We start from the raw sequence: 26,779 nt of genomic DNA, 5'->3' as shown, positions 1-26,779 counted from the left end.
ACACACACACACAGAACTACAGGCCAATGTCCCTGATTAACACAGATGCAAAATCCTCAACAAAATATTAGCAAACTGAATCCAACAATACTTTAAAAAGACTTATTCACCACAATCAATTGGGATTTATTCAATATAAAGAATGGTTCAATATTTGCAAAGCAATTGATGTGATATACCACATTAATAAAAGGATAAGAACCATATGATCATTTCAATAGATGCAGAAAAAACATTTGACAAAGTACAACATCCATTCATGATAAAAAAAAAACCTCAACAGAGTAGATTTAGAGGAAACATACCTCAATAAAACAAAGGCAATATATAAAAACCTCACAGCTAACATCATCCTGACAGCCTTTCCCCTAAGGTCTGAAACAAGACAGGGATGTCCACTCTCACCACTGTATTCAACATAGTACTAGAAGTCTTAGCAACAGACAGCAACAACAAAGGCATCCAAGTGAGTAAGAAGAAAGTCAAACTTTCACCGTTTGCAGATGACATGATACTATAGATAAGAAACCCGAAACACTCTACCAAAAAACTGCTAGACCTGATAAATAAATTCAGTAAAGGCACAGGATACAAAACCAATGTACAGAAATCTGTTGCATTTCTACACACCAATAATGAAGAAGTCGACAGAGAAATTAAGAAAAAAATCCCATTTACAATTGAACCAAAAATAATAAGATACCTAAGAATAAACCTAACCAAAGAGGTAAAGATCTGCACTCTGAAAACTACAGAACACTGATGAAAGGAACTGAAGAGGACACAAAGAAATGGAAAGAGATTCCATGCTCATGGATTGAAAAACCAAATATTGTTAAAGTGTCTATACTACCCCAAACAATCTACACATGTAATGAAATCCTTATCAGAATACCAACAGCATTTTTCACAGAACTAGAACAAACAGTCCTAAAATTTGTATGGAACCACAAAAGATCCTGAATAGCCAAAGCAACCTTGAAAAAGCAAAGCGAAGCTGGAGGCATAATAATTCTAGAGTTCAGGTTATATTACAAAGCCATAGTCATCCAGAGAGTATGGTACTGGCACAAAAATAGACAAATAGATCAATAGGACAGAATAGAAAATTCCAGAAATAAACCTAGAGTTATATGGTTAATTAATCTTCGACAAAACAAGGGAGGATATCCAAAGGGAAAAAGACAGTCTCTTCAACAAATGGTGTTGGGAAAATCGGACGACAATGTGCAAAAGAATGAAACCAGACCACTTTCTTACACCATGCACAAAAATTAACTCAAAATAAAGACCTAAATATGAGACCTGAAACCATAAAAATCCTGGAAGAGAACACAGGCAGTGATTGCTCTTACATCCACCATAACAACATTTTTCTATATTTATTCCCCAAGGCAGGGGAAACAAAAGCAAAAATAAACTAACTCCTGGGACTACATCAAAATAAAAAGCTTCTGCAGAGAGAAGGAAACAACCAACAAAACTAAAAGGCAACCTACAGAATAGGAGAAGGTATTTGCAAATCATATATCTGATAAAGGGTTAGTATCCAAAATCTGTAAAGAATTCTCAAACTCAACACCCAAAAAACAAATAATCCAGTGAAGAAATGGGCAAAAGACATGAACAGACACTTCTCCAAAGAAGACATCCAGATGGCCAACCGACACATGAAAAAATGCTCACATCACTCATCATCAGGGAAATGCAAATCAAAACCACAATGAGATACCACCTTATACCTGTCAGAATGGCTCACATTAATAACTCAGGCAACAACAGATGTTGGTGAGGATGCGGAGGAAGAGGATCTCTTTTGCATTGTTGGTGGCAATGCAAACTGGTGTAGCCACTCTGAAAAACAGTGTGGAGGTTCCTCAAAAAGTTAAAAATAGAACTACCCTACGATCCAGCTATTGCATTGTTAGATACTTACCCAAAGGATATAAAAATACTAATTCAAAGGAATATGTGCACCCCAATGTTTATAGCAGCATTACTTAAAACAGCAAATTTTGGAAAGAGCCCAAACGTCCATCGATTGATCAAGAAGGGGTGTGTGTGTGTGTGTGTGTGTGTGTGTGTGTGTGTAGATACAGAGATAGACAGATAGATATATGCATATAACGGAATATTACTCAGCCTTTGAAAAGACTGAAATCTTATAAAGACATGGATGGAACTAGAGAGTATTATGCTAAGTAAAATTAGTCAAAGACAAATACCATACGGCTTTACTCACATGCAGAATTTAAAAACTAAAACAAACGAGTAAAGGGGAAAAAAGAGAGAGAGAGGCAAACCAAGAAACAGACCCTTAACTACAGAGAACTAACTTACGGTCACCAGAGGGGAGGTGGGTGGGGGGATGGGGGAAACAGGTGATGGGGATCAAGGAGGGCACTTGGGATGAGCACCAGGTGAGAAACATAAAAACTGGAAAAAAGTCAAAAATTAAAAGAAAATAATGAAACTGCAAACTCGGGAGAGAACAGAATAACGCACATGGTTTGGTAGCTGTGAATGGTTTGGTAAGCAGGGAATTAAGAACAGGGTCTGGAACGGACCACGGGAGTCACACGCACTCGGCAGGGCTGGGCGCACCTGCCGGAGTCTGCAGGTGGAGCCGGCAAGGGGACACCCCTCCGGCCAACACAGCCTCGTTCAACGAGGAGGGTCTGGGCCATGTGCGGAGCACCTGCAGACCCGGAATTCACACCAAAGACACACAGGCAAAAATGGAGTGGACACACCCAACCACCGGCCTCTCAGCCAACGGAAACTCTGCATCCCAGGCTTTGCTTTCTGGACACGAGCCACCAGCCACCACCAGACACACTCAGGGTCTTGGAGATGGTGCCGCAAACACCTCACAGGAGGTAAACCAATCAGCATCGTCAGCAAACACGCCGGCAACAACAAGGAAAAGGAAGTCCGGTCGGGACTCCGGCGACGCACAGCACCCCAGGGAGGGATATAAAAGCCCTTGGCCCGGAGCACCTCACTCTCGCACCTGCCACACACACCCCCGTCCAGCTCGGCGCCCAGCACAAAACTCCAGCATGGCTGACCCCTGCTGCTCTACGACTTGTGTTATTGCCGCGTCCACCCTGTCTGTCTGCTCCAGCGACCTGAGCCGTGGCAGCCTCGTCTGCTCACCCAGTGCTTGCACTGGATCCTCCTGGCAGGTGGACAGTTGCCAAGAGAGCTGCTGTGAGCCCCCGTGCTGTGCCCCAGCCCCCTGCCTGACCCTCCTGTGCGGCCCCTCCTCCCCCTGCCAGGGAGACTGCTGCACCCCTGCGTGCTGCAAGCCCGTCTGCTGCACCCCTGTGTGCTGCGAGGACTCCCCTTGCTCAGCCCCCTCCTGCTGCCAGCCCAGCCCCTGCTGCAGACCCTCCTCCTGCGTGTCCCTGCTCTGCCGCCCCGTGTGCAGGCCCGCCTGCTGCACCCCTGTCTGCTGCAAGCCCACCTGCTGCACCCCTGTGTGCTGCAAGCCCGTCTGCTACACCCCTGTCTGTTGCAAGCCCGTGTGCTGCACCCCTGTCTGTTGCGAGGACTCCCCCTGCTCACCCCCCTCCTGCTGCCAGCCCAGCCCCTGCTGCAGACCCTCTTCCTGCGTGTCCCTGCTCTGCCGCCCTGTGTGCAGGCCCGCCTGCTGCACCCCTGTGTGCTGCAAGCCTGTCTGCTGCACCCCTGTGTGCTGCGAGGACTCCCCCTGCACAACCTCTTCATGCTGCCAGCCCGTCTGCTGCACCTCCTCCCCCTGCCAGGAAGACTGCTGCACCCCCGTGCACTGCAAGCCCGTGTGCTGCACCCCTGTCTGCTGCAAGCCCGTCTGCTGCACCCCTGTGTGCTGCGAGGACTCCCCCTGCTCAGCCCCCTCCTGCTGCCAGCCCAGCCCCTGCTGCAGACCCTCCTCCTGCGTGTCCCTGCTCTGCCGCCCCGTGTGCAGGCCCGCCTGCTGCACCCCTGTCTGCTGCAAGCCCACCTGCTGCACCCCTGTGTGCTGCAAGCCCGTCTGCTACACCCCTGTCTGTTGCAAGCCCGTGTGCTGCACCCCTGTCTGTTGCGAGGACTCCCCCTGCTCACCCCCCTCCTGCTGCCAGCCCAGCCCCTGCTGCAGACCCTCCTCTTGCGTGTCCCTGCTCTGCCGCCCCATGTGCAGGCCTGCCTGCTGCGCCCCTGCCTCCTCCTGCTGCACCCCTGCCTCCCCCTGCCGGCCCAGCTGCTGCTGTCCGGCCTCCTGCGTGTCCCTGCTCTGCCGCCCCGCGTGCCCCCATCCTGCCTGCTGCGGCCCCGCCTCAGGCCAGTCCTGCTGCTGATGGGCACGTCCCCCCAGGGCCAGCTGGGCTCAGGTCCCACCTGGTGACTGTGGTCCTCCCGGCCACCCTTCAGTCAGTCCTGACCTGTGTTAGGTGGCTGCCCCCACCCAGGACGAGGTCCTCCATGTGTCTACTCTCCTGACCTGACCTTGACCTCCTGCCTCCCAGGAACGCTGACCCCGTGGCTTCCTGGAGCGTCTGCTCCCAGGGGGCACCTGCACCTGTTCTGGATCACCTGTCCTTCCCTCCTCCTTTCTCTGCTCAGGTCACTTGACCTTGACTCCTAACCTGTCAGTACCTCCTTGGGTACCCCAATAAACTCACTTCGCCAGCTGATCTGCTTCCTTTCATCTGACCCTCATGGGGGTGTGGGGACCCCAGAGTTTTGCCCAGACACGGTCTCTTCCAGCCACAAACATTTCTAGGAACGAGGGACTGAGCAGTCCCAGAGGCGGGCCTACCTCGTGTGGGCAGGGCCACGGGTGGGACTCATGCCCTGGCCCAGGAAGCTCCGTGCCTGTGGGCCCAGTGCCCAGGGCTTCCCAGGCTGGTCACCTGCACACGGGTCGTGGCCTGGCCCGTTTCCACCCACTGCCCCATCCGGGCAAACCGGGCCCAGACAAGCAGGCCTGGGGGCTCCAGGCTCACAGCCTCTACGGGCCTGGGGTCGCCCTGTGGTCCTCCCGCGGGCTCTACCCATTTAGCAGAAAGGTGATGGAGAGGGGCAGACGGTGCTCCAACCTCTCATGGAAATCGACTAGGTTTGAAACAAAGTATGAGGGTGGGTGGCAGGGCCCCCAGGTGGTCCGGGGCCAGACTCTGGGGGCCACCATCTGGTAGGCTAGGCTCCGCCCGGGGGGCTATGAGGGACACGGAGTCATGGTGCAGGGCCCTCCCTGTGAACTGAGGACCCCGTCAGGCCACGATGTACCGAGTGCTGTAGGTGACAGTGCACTCTGACCTCAGGGTGACATTGGCTGCACATGAGGGCACCTGCTGTCAAGGGCGGGGATATGTAGTGAGGTCACCCACCACGGTGGCCGGGATCGTCCCGCCCCGGCCCCTGCCCCCACCCTAGGAACACTTGTCCTGAGTGGTTTGCACACGTGACCTGCGATTCTGCGGGCTTCTCTCCAGTCTCTGGAGCCGTGCCAGCCCAGCTGGTGAAAACCCTTCCAGTATCTGTCCACACCAACCAGGGTCTTGTGTTTCTGGCTCAGGCCCCTTGCCTCCGTCCATCCAGCCATGTAGACCCCTTGCAGGTGTGCTAATAAACTCCCATGCCCCAGTTTGCTGATCCCATCTGGTATGCGTCTCCTGCCCGGGCCCTCTGGTCTCTCCTGTCGCTTCCGTAAGGCGCACGGTCTTGAACGCTCTGAGCCCACCTGCCATTCCATGGATGTATTCACAAGAAGCAGTGGCCTGGCCCAGCCCTTCTCTGGGCCTCACAGCTGTAGGCACCAGGAGGCCTCGGGAGCTAATCTCACTGTGGTCCCTGCTCTCAGACCTCTTCACGCCCCTCACGACGAGGAAGCTGAGGCCACACACGGGACGGCCAGCCCCGTCCAGGCGGTGCTCCGGCTGCTGCCTTTGTGGGAGAACTTCGTAGACGTGAACTTTGCCCTGCGGCAGAACTTCTTTTCTGTGACAGAAGCGTCTCTTGGCCCCAGGATGATGTTTGTCTGCACGTTTACACGTCACGGGAGACATGGGATTCTGGGTCTGAGTGACGTGGCCCAAGTGGCGTGGATGGTGCACGCCCAAAGGGCCACCCTGCCACCGGCTCTCATAGGGCCCGCTCTCCGATCACCCGAGGGCGCCTGCCAGTCTTTGCCCACGGGGCAGTTCCTGGCTGCCACGGCAGGTCCAAGCCTGGCCCACACCTGAGCAGGGGTGGCTGTCCCCACCGACCACCAGGTGGCCTCTGTCATGTGCTTTGTGCTGCAGCTGGGACAGTCCTGAGACAAAGAGTGGTCATGGTGGCTGGGAAGGTACCAGAAGGCTACAGGCTAAACAGGGTGTCGGGGGCCCCGCTGGTAGAGGGGGACTGAGAAGCATATGCCCAACAGCCCAAAACAGACCAGACTGCTCCCACACTCAGGGTCAGGGCCCTGGGTGAGGGTGCAAACGCAGCCTTGCCCTCCTCTTCCCAGCCCCGCACTGCTCCTCACAAGCCCCGTCCACCAGCCCTCGGGCCCCTGGGGCCTTGGGGAGTGCACCCAGGGCACACCATGGAAGGACCCATGTGTGACCTTGGCAGGCCTGGGGACACCTGGGTGGGCATCTGGGGGGTTGGCACTGAAGTGAGCGTGGTCTAGAAGGGGGTCACTGGCTCTGGCCAGACACTGCTACTGGCCCCGGGACCCCTCACCCCGGAGGCAGGGGGTTGAGACAGCTGGAGGGGAGCTGAGCAGGGTCCCCTGGAACTGGGGCCAGGCCCGAAGGTAGTGCTGAGGGCAGTTTCTGACCCACCCCCTGAGCCGTGGCTAAACTTGAGGCTCTCCACATAGTAGGCACAGAATGCTCTAGAAGCCTGCAGCTTCTATCCAAAGCCAGAAGAGCTCTCCTACTTGGAGAACCGGTCTCCAAGCAGACATGTTCATAACAGCCAGAGGAGCGTCCCACAGAGAGATGCTCCCGGGACAAAGTTGGGAAAACACAGCAGAGAGGCACCCGTGTGGCTGGCTGCCATGACACCATTTAAGGGCCGCCCAAGGAAGGGGCCTCCAGACCGGCCCCGACCTCCATGCTGACCTCCCTCCAGCCCCCAGCTCCCACGTGCCACACCAGCGGCTCCACAGGCTGCCAGCCAGCTCCCCCCAAGACCTTGGGCTGTGTCCCTGCTCGCCGCCCTCTCCCCGGGGTCGTGGGAGCTCCTGCAGCCCAGCCGGCCACGCGCCCATGAGCTTCCCCTCAGGGTCCTGCCCATCTCACTTAAGCAGTCACTTGTAGGACCCTGCTTACTGCTGACCCCCAAGGCCACCCTCGACTCAGGAAGAAGCCACGCCAGCCTTTCCCTTTCACAGCCAGTGAATCCATCATCGTGAACAGGCCTGACCCAGCCACACCTGCAGCCCCCCCAGAAAATGCCCCCAAAGTGTCCCCAGGATGCCCTGAAAGGCAGACACCATGGACCCTCCTGGGCATTCGGGGCCTGACAGGCAAGGAGCTGACTCCCTCAGCCCCACACAACCCCAGGGTCAGGCAGGCCATGCAACTCCCCGTCTGAAGAATAACCCCCAGCGAATCCTCACATGTCCGACACCCTCTCCCTCTGTGTCCTGTGGCTGTTCTGCTGACGAAGAGACCCACAGCTCATCTGGGAATGGGGGCTCAGGGGAGGCACCTGACCATCAGCCAGTGCCCAAGGGCCTCTGCCACTCTTCTCTGGGGCTTAGATCGCCACCTCTGGGGGACCGGGGGCTCTTGCACATGACACTCGGCAGCCGTGTCTACCTCGGGCCATCGCTCTGCTGTCCGGCCACCATCACAGGTATGAAGATTTGCTCTTGGGGAAAGCTGTGGGCACCACCTGGGCTGGGAACAAAGACACCACCACCCCCCGTGGGTAGAAGCAGCTCCGTCCCACAGGGGGTGGGCACAGGTGCGGGCTGTCCCACAGGGGAGGGGGGAGCCCACGTTCTTCTATCTTTGCCAACTTGATAGAGAATAATACCTTCTTGCTGTTCCTTTTTGCCTAGACATATAGCCTCCCAAAGTGTGGATATGCCATTTTACTTATGCAGAAACAGGGGCGCCTCGGGGGCTCAGTCGGTTGGGCATCCGACTCTGGATTTCAACTCAGGTCATGATCTCAGGGCTGTGGGATCAAGCCCCACATCAGTCTCCACACTGAGCATGGAGACTGCTTGGGATTCTCTCTCTGCCTCTGCCCCTCTCTCCTGCTCTCTCTCTCTCTCTCTCAAAAGAGTCTGTTATTTTTGCAGAAACAGGAGAACAGGCATCTAAAGTCTCTCTCCTTTTGATTATCACAAACAGCGCACTGTGAGGTCCTCACCACTTGCCTGTGTGCACTGGCGTGCGTTTTCACCACACCTAAATTCCAAAGTGACTTCCAGGTCAGAGCGTTTGCCAATTTTAAATCCTGAGAGATGTCAACAAGTGCCCTCAAAAGGACTTTTGAAGAGTGTGCCTACTGAGAGTGATGTCAGAAAAGACCGGGAATAGGGAACTCTAAGGGCCCGCTCCCCAGCCCCAGACACTGAAGAAACTGGCAAAGCTGTGGGAGTCAATTTCATCTGAATTGTGGGAAATGGCCGAAGGTTTACAACAACCAAGGGAATGTGTCATCAAGACAAAAGCGACTGCAGCCTGGTGGACTTGGTCCCGGTGAGGGGCCTGGTGCTGGAGGGAGAGAGCGGGCCCATTCCCCTGTTCTACCAGAAGGGTGGTTGTCTGTGCAGTGGCCTCTGGAGGCACCCACACCAAAGGTTTGGCTTTCTTTCTCCTAACTCGGAACTCTTTCAAGGCAGAGAAGCAGCTACACAGAATGTCTGTCAACTTAACCCCTTGCCGCCTGGGGAAAGGGTATCAGTTGTGGCAAACAGAAGACACCCCAAAACACTGAGGACAGAAAGCCTGGGGGATGAAATTCTTGGGGGAATAGGGCTTTCAATGCTTCTACAGATGGCCGCGAGTCCAGAAGACCCCACCCATGCCCACGAGGGGCCCGTGCTCAGAAAGGACCTGAGAAGGCCCCACGCACTCACTGCTGGCTGCACATCCCGCTCTGAAAGGCAGGAAGTGGAGGTGAAGAGCTGTAAACTCCCCAGCCCAGGGTTGTGGGCATGGCCCAACACACAAGCAGAGCCCAGCCACAAAGACTGGACAAAAATACTGTTTGGTTCCAGGTGTTCAAGGAACTCTCTGCCAAACCACTATCTGACCACTAAGCTAATGGAACAGCGACCACACCTGACAAAGAGTATAGTTTTTACAAAATGGTTTAGAAGGTTCACTAAACAAAACACAATGACAGGTCACAACAATCAGCAACAACAAACTATAGGGAAGGAGAGAATCTGATATCTGGAATGATTACATTATAATATTGGAAATCTCTGGTTTTCAACAAAAACTATGAAGTGTGCAAAGAAGGAAGAAAGGGCGGCTCATTGACAGGGGAAAAAAGCAATTAGCAGAAAATGTCCCTGAAAAAGCCCAGGGATTGAACTTTTTGGACAAAGCCTTTAAATAAACTCTTAATATACTCTAGGAGTTCAAGAAAACCGTGGACAAAGAACTAAGAGAAACCAAGAGAATAATGTTCATCAAACTGAGAATGTCAATAAAGAGACAGAAGTATAAAAAGGAACCAAAAAGTAATTCTAGGGTCACTGAATGAGTCACAATAACTGAACCGATAGCTTCACCAGCAGGGCTCAGTTACACATGTGATCAGGAGAAGAAAGGATTAGTAAATATGAAGACAGTCCAGTTGAAATACTCCTGTACAAGAAGTAGATGGGGAAAAGGAATAAAGATAAATGAACAGAGACTACAAGATCTGTGGGGACACCTTCAAGTAGACCAACATACACTTGACAGGAATCTCCAAAAGAAAGAAGAGAGAGAAAGGAGCAGGAAAAATTCTGAAGAAATAATGGCCAAAACGTTCCCAAATTTAAAGAAACATAGGAAGCTACACATACAGGAAGCTCAAAGGACTCCAAGTAGAATACATTCAGAGACATCCACACCAAGATGCATTATCACCAAACTATCCAAAGGCAAAGGCAAAGAGAATCTTAAAAGCAGCAAGTGGGAATAATAGTAGCCAATTCCTCGTCAGAAATGCGAGGCGAGGCGGCAGTGGGACGATGTGTTTAAAGTCCCGAAAAGACCACCAACCAAGAAGTCCATGTTAGACATACGCTTTCCAAATGAAGGACAGATTAAGACACTTCCAGGTAAATGAAAGTTAAAAGAGCTCATTATTAGTGGATATATCTGCCCCACAAGAAATGACCATTTGGGCAGAAATAAAAGGGCACTAAACTTGGAGACATAGTTAGGGATGAAGAACTCTAGCAAGGGTGTCGGACTGGGTAGTGTGTGTGTTTATAAGGGTTTGTGTGTTGCATCTAATTCCTTGGTGTCCAGTGGTTCACAATACTCTTCTATCTTTTTGTAAGGTCAGCAGTGATGTCCCCATTTTTCTTTAATCTGAGTCTTCTCTCTTTTTTTCTTAGTCTAACTAAAGGTTTGTTCATGCTGTTGCTCTTTTCAAAGAACCGACTTTTGGGTTCATGGATTCTTTCTGTGGTTTTCCTACCCCTCTCTTTCATTAATCTGTGCTTTGTTTCCTTCCTCTGCCAGCTTTGGGTTTAGTCTGCTCTTCTTTTTCTAGTTCCTTAAGATGTAAAGTCAGGTTATGGATTTAAATGCTTCTTCTTTTTAAATTAAGTGTTGATGGCTATGAATCTGCCTCTGAGCACTGTTTTTGCTGCATCCTGTAAGTACCGGTTCATTGTGTTTTCATCCCAAGGTACGTTCTAACTTCTGTGATTTCTTCTTTGACCCATTAATTGTTTCACTGTGTGTTGTTTAATTTCCATATATTTGTGAATTTTCCTATCTTTCTTCTGTTATTGGTTTCTTTCCACTGTGGTCAGAGAAGATGCTTTGTATGATTTCAGTCTTTTAAAATTTACTAAGATTTTTTCTGTGTCTTAACATATGGTCTAATCTGGAAAATGTTCCATGGGCACTTGAGAAGAACACGCATTCTGCTGTTGTTGAGTTAAATGTCTTGTATATGCCATGGATTTAGTTGGTTTATAGCCTTTGTTTCATTATTGATCTTTGATCTAGTTGTTCTATTATGTCATTTTTTTATTAGTGGATATGACTTATTGAAGTCTCCAACTATTGTTGTAGACCTGAAACTATTTCTTCAATTCTGTAATTTTTGCTTCGTACATTTTAGGGGCCTGCTACTGGGTGAATATGTGTTTATAATTGTCATATCTTCTTGATATATTGACACTTTTATCAATATTTTTTAATGCTTTATTTATTTTTGAGAAACAGAGACAGAGTATAAGCTGGGGAGGGGCAGAGAGAGAGGGAGACACAAAATCTGAAGCAGGATCCAGGCTCCAAGCTGCCAGCACAGAGCCCAGTGTGGGGCTTGAACCCATGAACTGAGAGATCATGACCAGAGCTGAAGTTGGATGCTTAACCGACTGAGCCACCCAGGTGCCCCTATCAATATTTGATGTCCTTTTGTCTCTTACAACAATATTTGACTGAAAGTATATTTTGTCTGATTTTATTATAGCCATCCAGCTCTCTTTTGGTTACTATTTGCATGAAATATCTTTTTCCATCCTTTCTTTTCAATGTATTTGTATCTTTGAATCTCAAGTGAGTGAACTGACTTAAGAAGAAATAGACAAACTGGAACAGACATAAAACAAGTAACAAGATAACACTGTCATTGAAAACCTCCCCTACAAGTAAAGCCCAGGACCAGATGATTTCGTGATGAGTTGTGCTAAACAGTTATAAAACAATTAACACTAAACTTTCTCAAATTCCTCCAAAAAACAGAAAATGAGGGAACACTTTCTAAATCATTCTGTGAGGTCCTGATATCAAAGCCAGACAAAGACAACAAAATAAACCTACAGATCAATAATCTTTACAGATAAAGATTTTAAAAACTTCACAAAATACAATCAAACAAAATCTGGCAGCATTTTAAGAGAATCATACACCATAACCAAGTGGGTTTATCCCAGGAACGCAAGAGTGATGCAACGCATGAAAACCAGAGTAATGCACGACATTAGCAAAACGACATTAGTCGATCATCTCCACTGATACAGAAAAGGCATTTGACAAAAGGCAACACCCTCTCATAATAAAACCCTCAACAGACTGTGAGAAAATAACTTCCTCAAAATAATAAGAGGGCAGATGAAAAACCCACAGCAAACATCAGCCACCATGGCAAAAGACTGAAAGCCTTCCCCTAAGCCAGGAGCAGGCAAGGAGGCCCACTTTCACCACTTCTATTCAATACTACTGGAAGTTCTGGCCAGAACAATTCGGTAAGAAAACAAGATAAAATATATCCGAATTAGAAAGGAGAAATAAAACTTACTACAAAGCTACGGTAATCAAAACAGTGGTACTGGCATAATGATTTACATATATAGGTTAAGGGAATAAAATTGAAAGTCTAGAAATAAATGGATTTCTATGGTCAATTTATTTTCAACAAGGGTATCAGTATCATTTAGTAGGGAAAGAATAGTCTCTTCAAATGGTGCTGGGACAACTGGACATCCACATGCAAAAGAATAAAGTTGAACCCTACCTCACACCATATATAAAAAGTAACTCGAGCATCAAAGACCTAAATATAAGAGCTGACATCATGAAACTCTTGGAAGGAAACATAGGGGTAAATCTGCCTGACCTTAGATTTGGCAATGGTTTTTCGGGTTATGACACCAAACAAATGAACACATAGATAGATTGGATTTCATCAAAAGTTAAAGTTTTGTACATTGAAGGACACTATCAAGAGAGTGAAAGGCAGCCCACAGAATGAGAGAAAATATTTGCAAATCATAATTCTGATAAGGGTTTAATATCCAGAATACATACCAAACTCCTATAACTCTACAATAACCCAATTAAAAATGGGCAAAGCACTAGACATTTCTCCACAGAAAATATTCAAATGGCCAACAAGCACTCAAAAGGAAGCCCTGTGTCATTGGTCATCGGAAATGCGCGCCCAAACCACAAGAAGATGCCACTTCACGCCCACTAGGATGGCTCCAATGTTTTTCAGGCCGAACACAATGGAACCGGTGTTGGGGAGCCCATGGAGGAACTGGGGTCTTGCACCTCACTGCTGGGAATGTAAAATGGCGCAGCTGCAGTGGAAAGTGGTCTGGCGGTTCATCAAAACGTAGACACAGAGTGACCATCTGCCCCAGCAATCCCTCTGCTAGGTATATACGCCCAAGAGAACCGAAAAGAGCTATTCCAACAAAAACTTGCACAAAAATGTCCACAGCATCACTTTTCACAACAGCCAAGAGGTGGAAACAACCAAATGTCCACTGACTGGCGAACGGGTAAGTACAATGCGGTCTCCCTGTTTGGTGGAATATTACTCAGCCATGAACAGGAGCGGAGCACGGACACCTGCTACAACGCGGACAAACCTGGAGAACATGATTTTCAGTGAAAGTAGCCAGACACAAGAGGCCACGTGCTGTGGGATTCCTTGTTTGTGAAATGTGTGGAACGGGCAAATCCATAGAGACAAGAGCAGATTAGTGACTGACGGGGGCTGGGAGAGGGGCTCCGAGATAGTGCAAGATTTTCTTCTGGATTGATGAGAATGTTCTGGAAGTAGACAGTGGTCGTGGCTGCACAACATTGTGACTCCTGTAAATGCCACTGACTTGTGCACTTTAAAATGGATATGATCTGAGGCGCCTGGGTGGCTCAGTCGGTTAAGCGGCCGACTTCAGCTCAGGTCGTGATCCCGCAGTCCGTGAGTTCGAGCCCCGCGTCGGGCTCTGTGCTGACAGCTCAGAGCCTGGAGCCTGTTTCGGATTCTGTGTCTCCCTCTCTCTGACCCTCCCCCATTCATGCTCTGTCTCTCTCTGTCTCAAAAATAAAATAAAAAACATTAAAAAAATTTAAAAAAAATAATAAAATGGATATGATCATAAATTTTATATATTATGGGTTCTGTTTGTAAAAATCATGCCTGCTAGGGGCTTCTGGGAGTGAGCCCCCACACTCAGCAGCACTGGAAGTGATCAACGTCGTAAATCTTGTTGAGCTCACAGGTAGGACATTTTGTTTTACTTTGAGAACATTTGATTATTACTAAACTCAAGTAGTTGCCATGTGCTTAGTGGAAATTTGAATGTCTTGAACGTTGTGTGTGACTCTTTCGTACCCTCTCCTGCTTTCATTGTGAGGACTTTATCAATTTCATTGACCTTCATCCATCAGGCACATTGTCAACATTTTTTATAGTTCAACATCCTTAATTTGTATTCCAAAAAGATTCCCTTTGAATTTTGAAATACAGCAATGATGGAGGGTCCTGGATGGACGGTCCCCATATCACCCTTGCTCCACGCCCACTCCTCCAGATTAAATCTCACCCCACCCTCAGGCCCCAAGCGGGGACCTGCCTCTGCCAGGACCACTGACCACAGGCTCGGGGGAACGAGATTTCGGAACCAAAGGTCAGTCCCTGAATCTGCTCCTCCTAATGACCTAGGGAGTGTAGGCCTCCTGGGACATTCCAGCTCCTCCTTGGGGAAGGGAGATCCAGTCCTGTCTGAGGACGTCCCCCTCCTTGCTGGCCATGGCTGACATTGGGACCACAGAAGTTCATAAGCCCACTCAGAAGGATCAGTCCCACATTGCCTGTGCCCTACAACATGCACTTCTGTCCTCTTTTCTCCCCATCATGGGCCAGGCCAGCTGCTCCAGGTCAGGTCCAGGCTGGGTCCACAGGAGCACAGCACATGAGCCCAGAGCCATCACCTGGGGCCCCGGCACATGACCGGCCAGGTGGGAGCCGCGGAGTCAGCCGCAGAGAGACTTTGCCTTCCCTGCAGGTGTCCCAGGGGAACCAGGCTCATGCCAGGGACAACCAGCCCTGACGAGCGCTGTCCTATGTTTACAAGCTGAGGCAAGATCATGCCACAACAGAATAGGCCCTAATGACAGTCCTCACAGCCCAAAACACAAACAAGGAAGGAGACATGTGAGCCGTCGGCTGGGACAACATACACCTGAGAGGTATAAAAGCCAACAGACAGCCGGAGCTCCTCACACACTCACACACACACACTCACACACACTCCCTCCTGCAGCCCCACCACCCTCGCCATGGCCGCGTCCACCCTGTCCGTCTGCTCCAGCGACCTGAGCTATGGCAGCCGCGTCTGCCTGCCCAGGGCCTCGGACTCCTGCCCCGACTCCTCCTGGCAGGTGGACGACTGCCCAGAGAGCTGCTGCGAGCCCCCGTGCTGCGCCCCGGCGCCCTGCCTGACCCTCCTGTGCGGCCCCTCCTCCCCCTGCCAGGGAGACTGCTGCACCCCTGCGTGCTGCAAGCCCGTCTGCTGCACCCCTGTCTGCTGCAAGCCCGTGTGCTGCACCCCTGTCTGCTGCGAGGACTCCCCCTGCTCAGCCCCCTCCTGCTGCCAGCCCAGCCCCTGCTGCAGACCCTCCTCCTGCGTGTCCCTGCTCTGCCGCCCCGTGTGCAGGCCCGCCTGCTGCACCCCTGTCTGCTGCAAGCTGTTCTCCTGCACCCCTGTGTGCTGTGAGGACTCCCCCTGCACAACCTCTTCATGTTGCCAGCCATCCTGCTGCACCTCCTCCCCCTGCCAGGAAGACTGCTGCAAGCCCGTCTGCTGCACCCCTGTCTGCTGCAAGCCTGTGTGCTGCACCCCTGTGTGCTGCGAGGACTCCCCCTGCACAACCTCTTCATGCTGCCAGCCCAGCCCCTGCTGTAGACCCTCCTCCTGCGTGTCCCTGCTCTGCCGCCCCGTGTGCAGGCCCGCCTGCTGCGCCCCTGCCTCCTCCTGCCGGTCCAGCTGCTGCCGCCCTGCCTCCTGCGTGTCCCTGCTCTGCCGCCCTGTGTGCCCCCGCCCTGCCTGCTGTGGCCCTGCCTCGGGCCAGTCCTGCTGCTGAGCCTTCCTAGACATCACCCAGGGTCCTCTCCGGGCAGGACGCTGACCTCAAGCCAGCTGTGCCCCCTGTGGCTGGCACAAGTGCCAGGGGAAGGAGAGCCCTCCTCCTGGCCTGGCCGCTTATTCAGGGACCTGGGATGCTCACCACATCTGCCCTGACCCCAGTTGCACAAGGGCACCCAGCGGCACCAGCCCCATGAGCTCTGGGGTGTTCCTTGTCCCCAAGCAGACCTGGCCCCACCCCAGCAGTGACATCACCTCTGAGTCCTAATAAAGCCGCCTCTGACTCGTGCCGACCTCCTGTCTTTCTGTGGACACACTAGGGTCAGGGTGATGGTGGACACTTGGTGCTGGCTTCTGGGACCCCCACAGGCCAGGCCCCCGTGGGCCCTAGGGGACCCCCAGCCCCAGCACGTGGCCCCCGGGTCCATCTCAGAAAAGCTGTCTCTCTAACCAAGACTGAGGTTCGTGGGACACAGTGGACGCCCACCCCCACGCCGTCAGCAGCCACGGGCGCCTGAGCCACACTCCCCCTTCCAGCTCGCTGGCTGCCCACACCCAGCAGCCTCTCCTCCGGCCTGTCCCCACCCCACACCAGGATGGAGAAGCCCCCACCGTGGCTTTCAGGCACGGCTGGCGGGGGTACGGTGTTCACCGACTGAGGACGCCAGCCCCTGTGCGGCCTCCTCCCGGTTGCCTCCTGACCATTTCCTGGATCCCGACACCTGGTCTGATGCTCCCACATCCGCTGTTCCTTAAGCCCTGGCCCCTCACCCCCCCACCCCCACTGCACCGGGCCCCTGAGGCCCACGTCCCAGGTGAGTGGGAAGATGCCCACGTCTCTGGTGATGGGGCGGGGGGGGGGAAAGCAGGACTCATGCGTACTGCCCCCCAGGCTGCCCTTCCCACACCCCGAGGTCTGCCCGGCCTCTCCAAATGGCCGCTTGGCTTCTGCCCACCGCCCCTCGGGCTGGGGGTCAGGCCCCCTCCAGGGCACCCCACGGGACACGCGGTCCGGGATCCCAAGCACACGGACCGAGCAAGTCGGCACGGAGCACAGCCGGCCAGGTGGCTAGGCACGCACAGCGGGCTGAGCTGTCCCATCTCATTCGGCTGCCCCCCTGCTCCTCCCTGAGGCCGCCCCCTAGGGCAGGCACCCCCAGAGCTAGAGGCCAAGGTGACACAGGCTGGCCCGCCTTCCTGGTAGTGCGGCCAGTTCCCTAGGGAGGGACACAGTGAGGGCCTGAGGCAGCAGAGAGTGTGGCTTTCCTGCTCCCACACGGCCTGAGCCTCCGGGCTCTGTGTCCTCTGGCCACCGCAGGGGGAGCGGGTGGCAGCAGAGGGTCCGGGGCTCCCTCCCCCTCCTCTTCTACTTGGTCCTGCGCCGCTGTCACAGCCAGCGTGGCCCAGCCTGCCCTGGTCCCCCGGGAGCGCGCCGGGGGGAAGTGTCGGCCGCCCTCGGGGAGGCCCCACTGCAGTGTCCTTCTGCCCCATCTGAACCCGGGTCCCAGGCACAGGCCGGAGAAAGAAAGTTCCAAACGTGTTCCCGAGAGTCACAACGTGACCCAGCAGGCCCACCTCCCAGCGCCTTCCCTGAAGACGGGGAACAGGTGTGCCAGCAAAATCCAGACACGGTGTTCGCGGCAGCCTGACGCACAGTAACCAAAAAGTGGAAACGACCCGAATGTCCACCAGCCGAAGAGGTCACACAAAATGTGGCCGGGCCACGCGACGGAGTCTCATCAGGAGGGAAGCACCGTCCACCCCAGCACGGCTGGGCCTGAGTGCGAGAGCCAGACGCAAAAGGCCACATGTCGTGGGTTCCCATTCATCAGAAACGTCCAGAGTAGGACAATCCAGGGACGGAAAGCGACTGGAGGTTGCGGGGGGCTGGGGGCTGGGGAAGGCAGAGGGTAGCGACTGGTAACCATCACAGTCCCTACATTTGAGGGGGAGGGGTGGTGAAAAGGCCCCAAAATTAAGGCGTGGAGGTGGCGGCACAAGTCTGCGAACACAATAAAACCACGGACCGTGCACCCGGAGTAGGTCAACACGGCGGCAGGTGAGCCATATATATAGAAGAAGTCTGTCAAAAACACAAAGCCTCAGGGTGCCTGGGGGCTCAGTCAGTTAAGGGTCAGACTCTTGATTGCGGCTCAGGTCACAATCCCACGGTTCGTGAGTTCAAGCCCCACGTGGAGATCTGCACTGGCAGTGCGGAGCCTGCTTGGGATTCTCTCTCTCCCTCTCTCTCTCTTTCTCCCCTCCTCACATGTGCTCACTCTCTCTCTCAAAGTAAATAAACAAACTTAAAACACACACGCACAAAACCTCATTCCATTTCCAGTTTGGACCGGTTTGCTGACAAACGCTGCCATTTCCCCTGCCTCCAAACAAGAATCGGTGAGTCCCGGGCAGGGAGAGAAAACCGAGGAGGGCCACCCAGGGACCAAACCCTTAAAAGGTCTTCTGGGAAAGTCTGAGCGGAAAGCGCAGGTTGACTCTAAACCTCGACAGGAAGTACGGCAGGTGTCAGCAGACTGTCGCGGTGGCTTTCCTCCGAGGACCTGGAGTGGCCCGAGGTGGGGGCGTCAGGGGCTGACCTGAGGACAGACTGTGTGTGACCCCTGGGCCAGGGACTCCTGGATTGCAGTACTGCATCGCGCGGCCCCGGTGCATCTGGCTGACGCAGAGCAGTGGCGGGAGAGGAACCACACGGGGCGGGGTGGCCTGGAGGCTCCCATCCCGGTTGAGGGTTGGAGAGAAACACGCAGCACTCTTAGAAACTTCCGGAAGATAGGACACTCCCTCCGCTCCTCAGAGCCCCAGCCGTCAGCTCTGCACGAAGAAGGATACGTTTGCTTGTGCAGAGCACATACCGCCAAGGAATACCCAGCTCTCCAGAGCCTCGCGTAAACACGGGAACACCGAAGGTCTCCAAACACGTAAGGAAAGCGTAAGTGTGGAAGAGAAGCAAATCTCTGAACTAACGGTCAAGCGGACACTGAAGGGAGAGGCTACCACTTCCTAAAGTAAGAACAGGATGCTTATGAAAGACAGAAAGACAGACAGACAGACTGACAGACGGAGGGAGGGAGGGAAGAAGGACGGAAATACTTGGGACTTCTTGGAAGCTAAAAGCACGACACTCCAGATAAAAGGAGACATAAGAGTGTGTGCAGTAGAGCGTGTGGGTAAAAGCTAATTCTGGAAGGATCTGCACAGAACGCGATACAGAAGGACAGAGCGAGGAAGGTCCGAAGAGCTCAGGACACGAGGAGGGCAAACGCAGCCGGCCAGCATCCGTGGCCCCGAGTAGAGTGGAAGGGGAAGGATCGAACCCCAGTCACGGAAGAAAGTCATGGCATAAAAGTTGCACAAACGCGCCTGGAGCCAGAAGACCCTGTGAGGAGCAAGATGAAACGAGGCGATGAAAGCATTACGGTAATCCGAGGTGGCAGGGGCCAGGAGGGGGACGTTTCTACAAGGTTCTAACAAGAGAAAAGACTAGAAAATAGAGGAACCTCTGGCCCTGCCCCACTCACCACAGAGGATGGCTTTTAAACAACAGGAGCCCAGAAAGTTCACTGCCCATGAACCTCCTAAACTTCTGCTCGGCGATCTCCGGCAAGACAGAAATGGCCCGGGCTCTTCACGTGTCCACAGAACGTTCACGGATACTATCCGTGCCTGGACCCAGCGGGAATCCCGAGGCACCTACCGTGACACCACCATCCGTCACCTCTGAAGCAGAAACTCACCCACCTGCAGTCTGTCAAGCCTTTCCTAGGGAGGCCTGGCCTTATGGTGGTGGTAGGACAGTCCCGAAAACACGGTAGCCTAAACAAGAGCGTGTGGAACAGTATTACCGACAAAGCCTCACCTCCCCTGGTGCGTGGCTTCCGGGACAGAGGTTAAGTGTTCCCCTCAACACTCTAGAAAAAAATACTTGAAAAAACAAAATTTTTTTAAATTTATTTTTTAATGTTTATTTATTTTTGAGAGAGAGAGAGAGAGTATGTGAGTGTGCGTGGGGGACGGAGAGAGAGGGAGACACAGAGTCTTGAGTGGGCTCCAGGCTCTGAGCTGTCAGCACAGAGCCCGTACGCGGGGCTTGAACTCACAAACAGTGAGATCGGACCTGAGCTGACACTTAACCAACTGAGCCACACAGGTGTCCCTCAAAAAACAAATTAAGAAAGAGTAGGAGTGGCTCAGTCGGTTGAGTGTCCGACTCTTGATTTGGGCTCAGGTCATCATCCCAGGGTCGTGAGATCGAGCCCATGTCAGGCTCTGCACTGACAGCACAGAGCCTGCTTGAGGTTCTCTCTCCCTCTCTCACTGTCCCTCCCCTGCTTGTGCCCTTGCTCTCTCTCTCTCTCTCTAAAATAAACATGAAAGGGGCGCCTGGGTGGCGCAGTCGGTTAAGCATCCGACTTCAGCCAGGTCACGATCTCGCGGTCCGTGGGTTCGAGCCCCACGTCAGGCTCTGGGCTGATGGCTCAGAGCCTGGAGCCTGTTTCCGATTCTGTGTCTCCCTCTCTCTCTGCCCCTCCCCCGTTCATGCTCTGTCTCTCTCTGTCCCAAAAATAAATAAACGTTGGAAAAAAAAAATCTTTAAAATAAACATGAAAAAAAATTTTAATAAAAGTATCAGTAAAATGTTACAAGTTCTGGCAAGTTTACTAACAATAAACTTTAAAATGGACAGAAGAATACGCTCACCGATTCAGAGATATTTGTTTCTAAGCATAAAAAAAGTAGTATATGAGTATATTTATCCTAAAATTAGAAAATGTAAATGAAGGGGTGCCTGGAGGGCTCAGTTAGTTAAGCGTCCGACTTTGGCTCAGGTCAGGATCTCATGATTCGTAAGTTGAAGCCCCATGTTGGGCTCTGTGCTGACAGCTCAGAGCCTGGAGCCACTTCAGATTCTGTGTCTCCCTCACTCTCTGCCCCTCCTCCCCTTTCTCTCTCCCTCTCTCTCAAAAATAAACAAACATTAAAAAAAGAAAATGTAAATGAAATGTACCAAGTTCTAGAAATTATAAGTTGCCTGTATTGACTAACAAGATGAAAATTGTAATACAACGATATCCAAAGAAGATCTTGAAAAGATATGTAAAGGTCTCATCTTCAAAAGGCATAGACTCGGTAAGGTTGCCTACCGCCAGCCTTCAACACAGAGGCCTTTCCTGTTACATTCACAACATTGCAGAGCTTAGAAAAAGCCAGAAGTCTTCTGGGTTGATTTAACACGCCTGGTAAAACTCTGATGCCAAAACCTCTCTCTAGAGGGAAGGAGACAGAGAAACGGACTGTAACCCAGGCTCACTTAAGAATACAAAGTAAGAAATTCCAAAGCGTTAGCTCATCCAACACGGAGCTGCCCGCCAAGAGTGAAAAGTCGAGTCAATGTCCGAATGCAGGTTAGAAATATGATCAATGATGCTGGAGAGTGGGAGCAGAAAAGCCGTTAGAATTCCCCCCAACAGATGAACACATACACACACACACACAATCTGACTCATTCTTTACTCAAAAGCCCAAAGCAAAACTCTTGGCAAACTGGGAAGACAAAGAAACCACGTAAGTTCAACCAAATTCCACCACAAAGCCATGAACGTCGGCCTGGCCACACGCTCCATCACGCACTCTGGGTCCCCCCTGGAGTGAGGCAGGAGGCTCTGCTGTCAGGGGCTCGGGCTGTACCAGGCATCCCAGCTGGTGCCATGACAGCAAAATAAACAGAACGCATGCGCTTGGAAAGGAAGACACGAAACGTGAATGCCTTGCCACTGACGTGGCTGCCTGCGACACAGCCTTCCGGACTCTCGCTCACTGCTGGCACCTCCGTGCCTGCGAGCCAGGACCCAGCTCGCTGCCCTTCTGTCCCCACTCAGATGCCCAGAGCTTTTCTTCCTGTTTTCAGAAATCATGTGATCGTCGGATCTCCCACTGACCCTGGCCTGCCGGCACCAGCCTGAGGCCCCCAACCCACAGTGGCCTGTCTCAGAGAGGGGTCCGGACCTGGGTCAGGGCGCCGGCAGGAGGAGGAGGTGTGGTTGAAGCAGGGGCAGTTGAATGATGCTGTGACCGTCCAGAGAAGGGAGAAGCAGGCAGTGTGTGGGCCAAGGGAAAGGGCATCACACACAGGGACGTGGGCCACAAATCAGAAGCAGAAGAGGAGGATGAGCCCCAACACCTGTTAGACTGAGCTGGACCCCAGAAGCAGCTGTGGGCAGAGTAGAGGAAGTCATCAAACCGGCACCAGGGCCTGTCCCCAAAGCCAGCGACAGCCTCCCCTGACCCCACTGGCCTCAAGCCCGCGTTCCCTCCCCTTCCCACTCACAAAACCCCAGGCTTTGGGGGCCAGGCCTGGGGGCTTGACCACGGGGCATGAGAGATGTATCTGGAATTGTGGGCTCTTGAACTTCCCACCCACCATTGAGTGGTTCACTTCTCCAGCATTTTTGCATCTGTGAAAGTGGGTCCCCGAGGGGTGCCTCACACAGTGGCTGACCTCAGAAGCTGCCCGCCGTGACTGTGTGTGTCTACACAGGAAAGCACCAGAACACCCTGTAGTACCAGGTGGTTATTCGTATTTCCCATAGCAACACTGCATTCTTCCGTTCAGGGGAGTGGATTAAATGCATGGTTCTCCCACAACCCCTAGAAGGCCTACAGAAAGGATATCTCAAACATTATAAGGAAAACTAAATCAAAATAGTATAAAAGCAGGAAGGAAGCTCGGGATTTTTTTTATGTTTGTAGAAAAGAGACGCAGATGGAAACAGATTTGTATATAAATTGGAACAGGACCTCAATGCCCCAGAAGTTTTTCATTCATAAAATCAAATGAACTGACACCATTGAGCAGGCCTTGCCTGATGTCCAATGAAATAGACGTGTGAGACTCGGTGGAAAGCATGGAGACACCTGTACCATAATCAGAGTTGCGGAGAACACATCTCCTTCACATCACAAGATGAAATCAAGCTGCTATGAACAAGAAATCATCAGGTGATGATGTTTGAAAACTGTAAGCTTGTAAATAATGCCAAATAATAGGCTAGAAATGGCTAAAGACTGAAACGTGGTCCAAAACATAAAACCAAGAGAGTCAAGAGGGCAAATGACAAACATAAGGAAAATGAGAGAAAAGTTGAGAGATAGAAAGGCTGGTTCCAGGGGTGCCTGTGTGGCTCAGTCAGTTAAGCGTCCAACTTCGGCTCAGGTCACGATCTCCTGGTTCACAAGTTTGAGCCTGTGTCAGGCTCTGCGTTGACAACTGAGAGCCTGGAGCGTATTTTGGATTGTGTGTGTGTGTGTGTGTGTGTGTCTCTCTCTCTTTCCCTCCCCTGCTCATTTTCTGTCTCTATCTCTCTCAAAAATAAATAAACATTACATTTTTTTTATTTTGTTTTTTAATTTTTTTTTTAATTTTTTTTTCAACGTTTATTTATTTTTGGGACAGAGAGAGCCAGAGCATGAACGGGGGAGGGGCAGAGAGAGGGAGACACAGAATCGGAAACAGGCTCCAGGCTCTGAGCCATCAGCCCAGAGCCTGACGTGGGGCTCGAACTCCCGGACCGCGAGATCGTGACCTGGCTGAAGTCGGACGCTTAACCGACTGCGCCACCCAGGCGCCCCTACATTTTTTTTTAAATGGCTGGTTCCAGAAGTTCTGATGTCTAACTGGAGCACATTAGACAAAGATGAGATATTTTTTTGAGTTGTACACAAACATTTCCTGAAGTGAGCCTTCGCACTGAAATGCTCGATGAGTTCCAACCATACAAAGTTCAGAACTACAATAAAAAGAAAACCAAGTGTTCCTCAAGTATAAAACAAAAGAGAGAGATAAAAGGTGAATAAACAATGACAGCACAAGAGAATGGAAACGTACCTTTGAGGCTTTCAGGAAACAAGCAGTTAAAAATCTGAATTCTATACCCAGCCAAACTATCATAAATTGCTGCATTTCAGACATGAAAAAAGTCCTAAAATATAAAACCGACCACCACATGTAAAAATGTTTTTGATCTTCTAACATAGCCAAATGAAAATGGAAAAAAGAAGTCCAGAATGTATCTTGAAATATAACAAGGGGCCTCTGAGTCATGGAGGACGAAGAGGAGCTGAGACTGAGCCTGTCTGGGGGCATGGAAACACTGCTCCTGACACAGGCACAGGGTGGTTACTTAGCTTTCTATGAGCCAGTCCTCTGCATTTTATAAGGTGAGTTGCACTTTATCAGACTTCAAAGGAATTTTAAAATATTTAAAGCAGTTCCAAACAGGGGAGCTGTAACCAGAATTTATCACTTTGGAGAAGGGCTCCCCTCTAACCTCACTCAGCAAAACCTGCCTCAAATATTTTCCACAAGTTTTCTGGAACCAAACAATGAACATGTGGGAAAACAGAGTCCTGCAACAGACTCACAAGACAACTGAGTAAACTCCAATCGTAGAAAATAAAGCAGTGCTAATGAGGGCTTACCCTGCAAGCAGCTCTCAGACCAACAAGGAAGGAGGCGTGTGAGCCATCGGCTGGCACAACATGCAGCCAGGAGGTATAAAAGCCGGAGTTACACACACACACACACACACACACACACACACACTCTCACACACACACTCACACACACTCCCTCCTCCAGCCCCACCGCCCCCACCATGGCCGTGTCCACCCTGTCCATCTGCTCCAGCGACCTGAGCTATGACAGCCGCGTCTGCCTGCCCGGATCCTCGGACTCTTGCCCCGACTCCTCCTGGCAGGTGGACGACTGCCCAGAGAGCTGCTGCGAGCCCCCGTGCTGCGCCCCGGCCCCCTGCCTGACCCTCCTGTGCGGCCCCTCCTCCCCCTGCCAGGGAGACTGCTGCACCCCTGCGTGCTGCAAGCCCGTCTGCTGCACCCCCGTGTGCTGCAAGCCCGTCTGCTGCACCCCCGTGTGCTGCAAGCCCGTCTGCTGCACCACTGTCTGCTGTGAGGACTCCCCCTGCACAACCTCTTCATGCTGCCAGCCATCCTGCTGCACCTCCTCCCCCTGCCAGGAAGACTGCTGCACCCCTGTGTGCTGCAAGCATGTGTGCTGCACCCCTGTGTGCTGCAAGCCTGTCTGCTGCACCCCTGTCTGCTGCAAACCCGTCTGCTGCACCCCTGTCTGCTGCGAGGACTCCCCCTGCACAACCTCTTCATGCTGCCAGCCGTCCTGCTGCACCTCCTCCCCCTGCCAGGAAGACTGCTGCAAGCCTGTCTGCTGCACCCTTGTGTGCTGCAAGGACTCCCCCTGCTCAGCCCCCTCCTGCTGCCAGCCCAGCCCCTGCTGCAGACCCTCCTCCTGCGTGTCCCTGCTCTGCCGCCCCGTGTGCAAGCCCGTGTGCTGCACTTCTGTGTGCTGCAAGCCCGTCTGCTGCACCCCTGTCTGCTGTGAGGACTCCCCCTGCACAACCTCTTCATGCTGCCAGCCGTCCTGCTGCACCTCCTCCCCCTGCCAGGAAGACTGCTGCACCCCTGTGTGCTGCAAGCCTGTGTGCTGCACCCCTGTGTGCTGTAAGCCCATCTGCTGCACCCCTGTCTGCTGCAAGCCCGTGTGCTGCACCCCTGTGTGCTGCGAGGATTCCCCCTGCTCAGCCCCCTCCTGCTGCCAGCCCAGCCCCTGCTGCAGACCCTCCTCCAGTGTATCCCTGCTCTGCCGCCCCGTGTGCCCCCGCCCCGCCTGCTGCGCCCCTGCCTCCTCCTGCTGCCGCCCGGCCTCCTGCGTGTCCCTGCTCTGCCGCCCCGCGTGCCCCCGCCCTGCCTGCTGCGGCCCTGTCTCGGGCCAGCCCTGCTGCTGACCGGCTCCAGCTTCTGCCTCTAGAGCTGCTATCTTTGCTCCAGAGCACAGATGTCCTCTCTCAGGAGCCCCGGAACCCCTCTGGGGGCGCCAGGACGCCCCTGCCCCTCGGTGGACGCACAGCTGCTGCCTCCCGGGGATCCGGACATGCCTGGCTTCCCTTTCTGCAAAGACAGGTCCCTCAACGGGGTGGGGGGTGGGGGGGCTGCTGCACCCTGGAGCCCTCCCTGCAGGGCTGGTTGCTCTCATTCCGGGTGACAAAGGCCACTGCTATCATCAATAAAATGTCTGGATCATGAAACAGAGATGGCTGTGTTGTTCCCTCTCCTCTGAGCCCAGAGACCACGCCAACGCGGGCAGCGTTTGCTCTGCCTGGTGGAAGCAAGCGACAAAGACGTAGCCTCCAAGTCCAAGTTCAAAGCCCCGGAAAGAGGAGATCTGCACGCGGACGCCGTCCGCATACTCCACTTCCCTTCCCACCCCGCGGCCCCACCCTCCTCCCGGGGAAGAGCCAGGCCTTCCCCGGGCTGGGCCCGACACGTGAGTGCGGCTGCAGAAGCCTCGCACCCTGAGTGGGCCTTGGGCCCTGCCCACGCCTGGCGCCCTGCCCGTGCAGGTTAAAGGTGAGCTGGAGGCAGCACGACCCTACCTGGTGGGAACCCGAGGGCCCAGTAACACCACGCTGACGCCCTTGGAGAGAGGCGTCCACACACAGGAACGCCTGCGTGCTGGTCTGGGCACGAGGGCTGACGCTCTGAAGCACCAGCAGATTCCCGCGGGCCCCAGGAGGGGTGCAGGGGTCGGTTCAGGCATCACGCATTCTGCTCGAGGTTTCAAGGACTGATTGAGGAGACAGGGAGCAAAATGCTGCCTTGTGAACAAATCCTCAGGACAGTGGAAGAGGACGAGCC

The 26,779-nt window shown here is 52.8% G+C and overlaps 4 protein-coding genes across 4 annotated transcripts in view; 3 read left to right on the top strand and 1 right to left on the bottom strand.

Annotated features, from left to right (window-relative positions):
* TSPEAR (thrombospondin type laminin G domain and EAR repeats) overlaps positions 1-26,779 on the bottom strand; it is a 154,347-nt gene that overhangs the window by 86,727 nt on the left and 40,841 nt on the right. The gene's annotated exons all lie outside the window — the stretch shown is intronic.
* LOC125159142 (keratin-associated protein 10-8-like) lies at positions 3,063-4,322 on the top strand. Its single transcript, XM_047847099.1, has 2 exons — positions 3,063-3,848; positions 3,894-4,322. The coding sequence occupies exons 1-2, from the start codon at positions 3,063-3,065 to the stop codon at positions 4,320-4,322; spliced, it is 1,215 nt and encodes a 404-aa protein (XP_047703055.1).
* Positions 15,228-16,031, top strand: LOC125159110 (keratin-associated protein 10-7-like). The gene has a single exon (XM_047847033.1). It carries the CDS (start codon positions 15,228-15,230, stop codon positions 16,029-16,031), a length of 804 nt encoding a protein of 267 aa, XP_047702989.1.
* On the top strand, positions 24,709-25,869 carry LOC125159106 (keratin-associated protein 10-7-like). Its single transcript, XM_047847027.1, has 3 exons — positions 24,709-24,996; positions 25,117-25,563; positions 25,621-25,869. Exons 1-3 carry the CDS (start codon positions 24,709-24,711, stop codon positions 25,867-25,869), a joined length of 984 nt encoding a protein of 327 aa, XP_047702983.1.

The sequence above is a fragment of the Prionailurus viverrinus genome, unplaced genomic scaffold (genome assembly GCF_022837055.1).
Source record: "Prionailurus viverrinus isolate Anna unplaced genomic scaffold, UM_Priviv_1.0 scaffold_42, whole genome shotgun sequence".
In the NCBI taxonomy this organism is placed as follows: Eukaryota; Metazoa; Chordata; class Mammalia; order Carnivora; family Felidae; genus Prionailurus; species Prionailurus viverrinus.
This window is presented reverse-complemented; position numbering and strand designations above follow the sequence as displayed.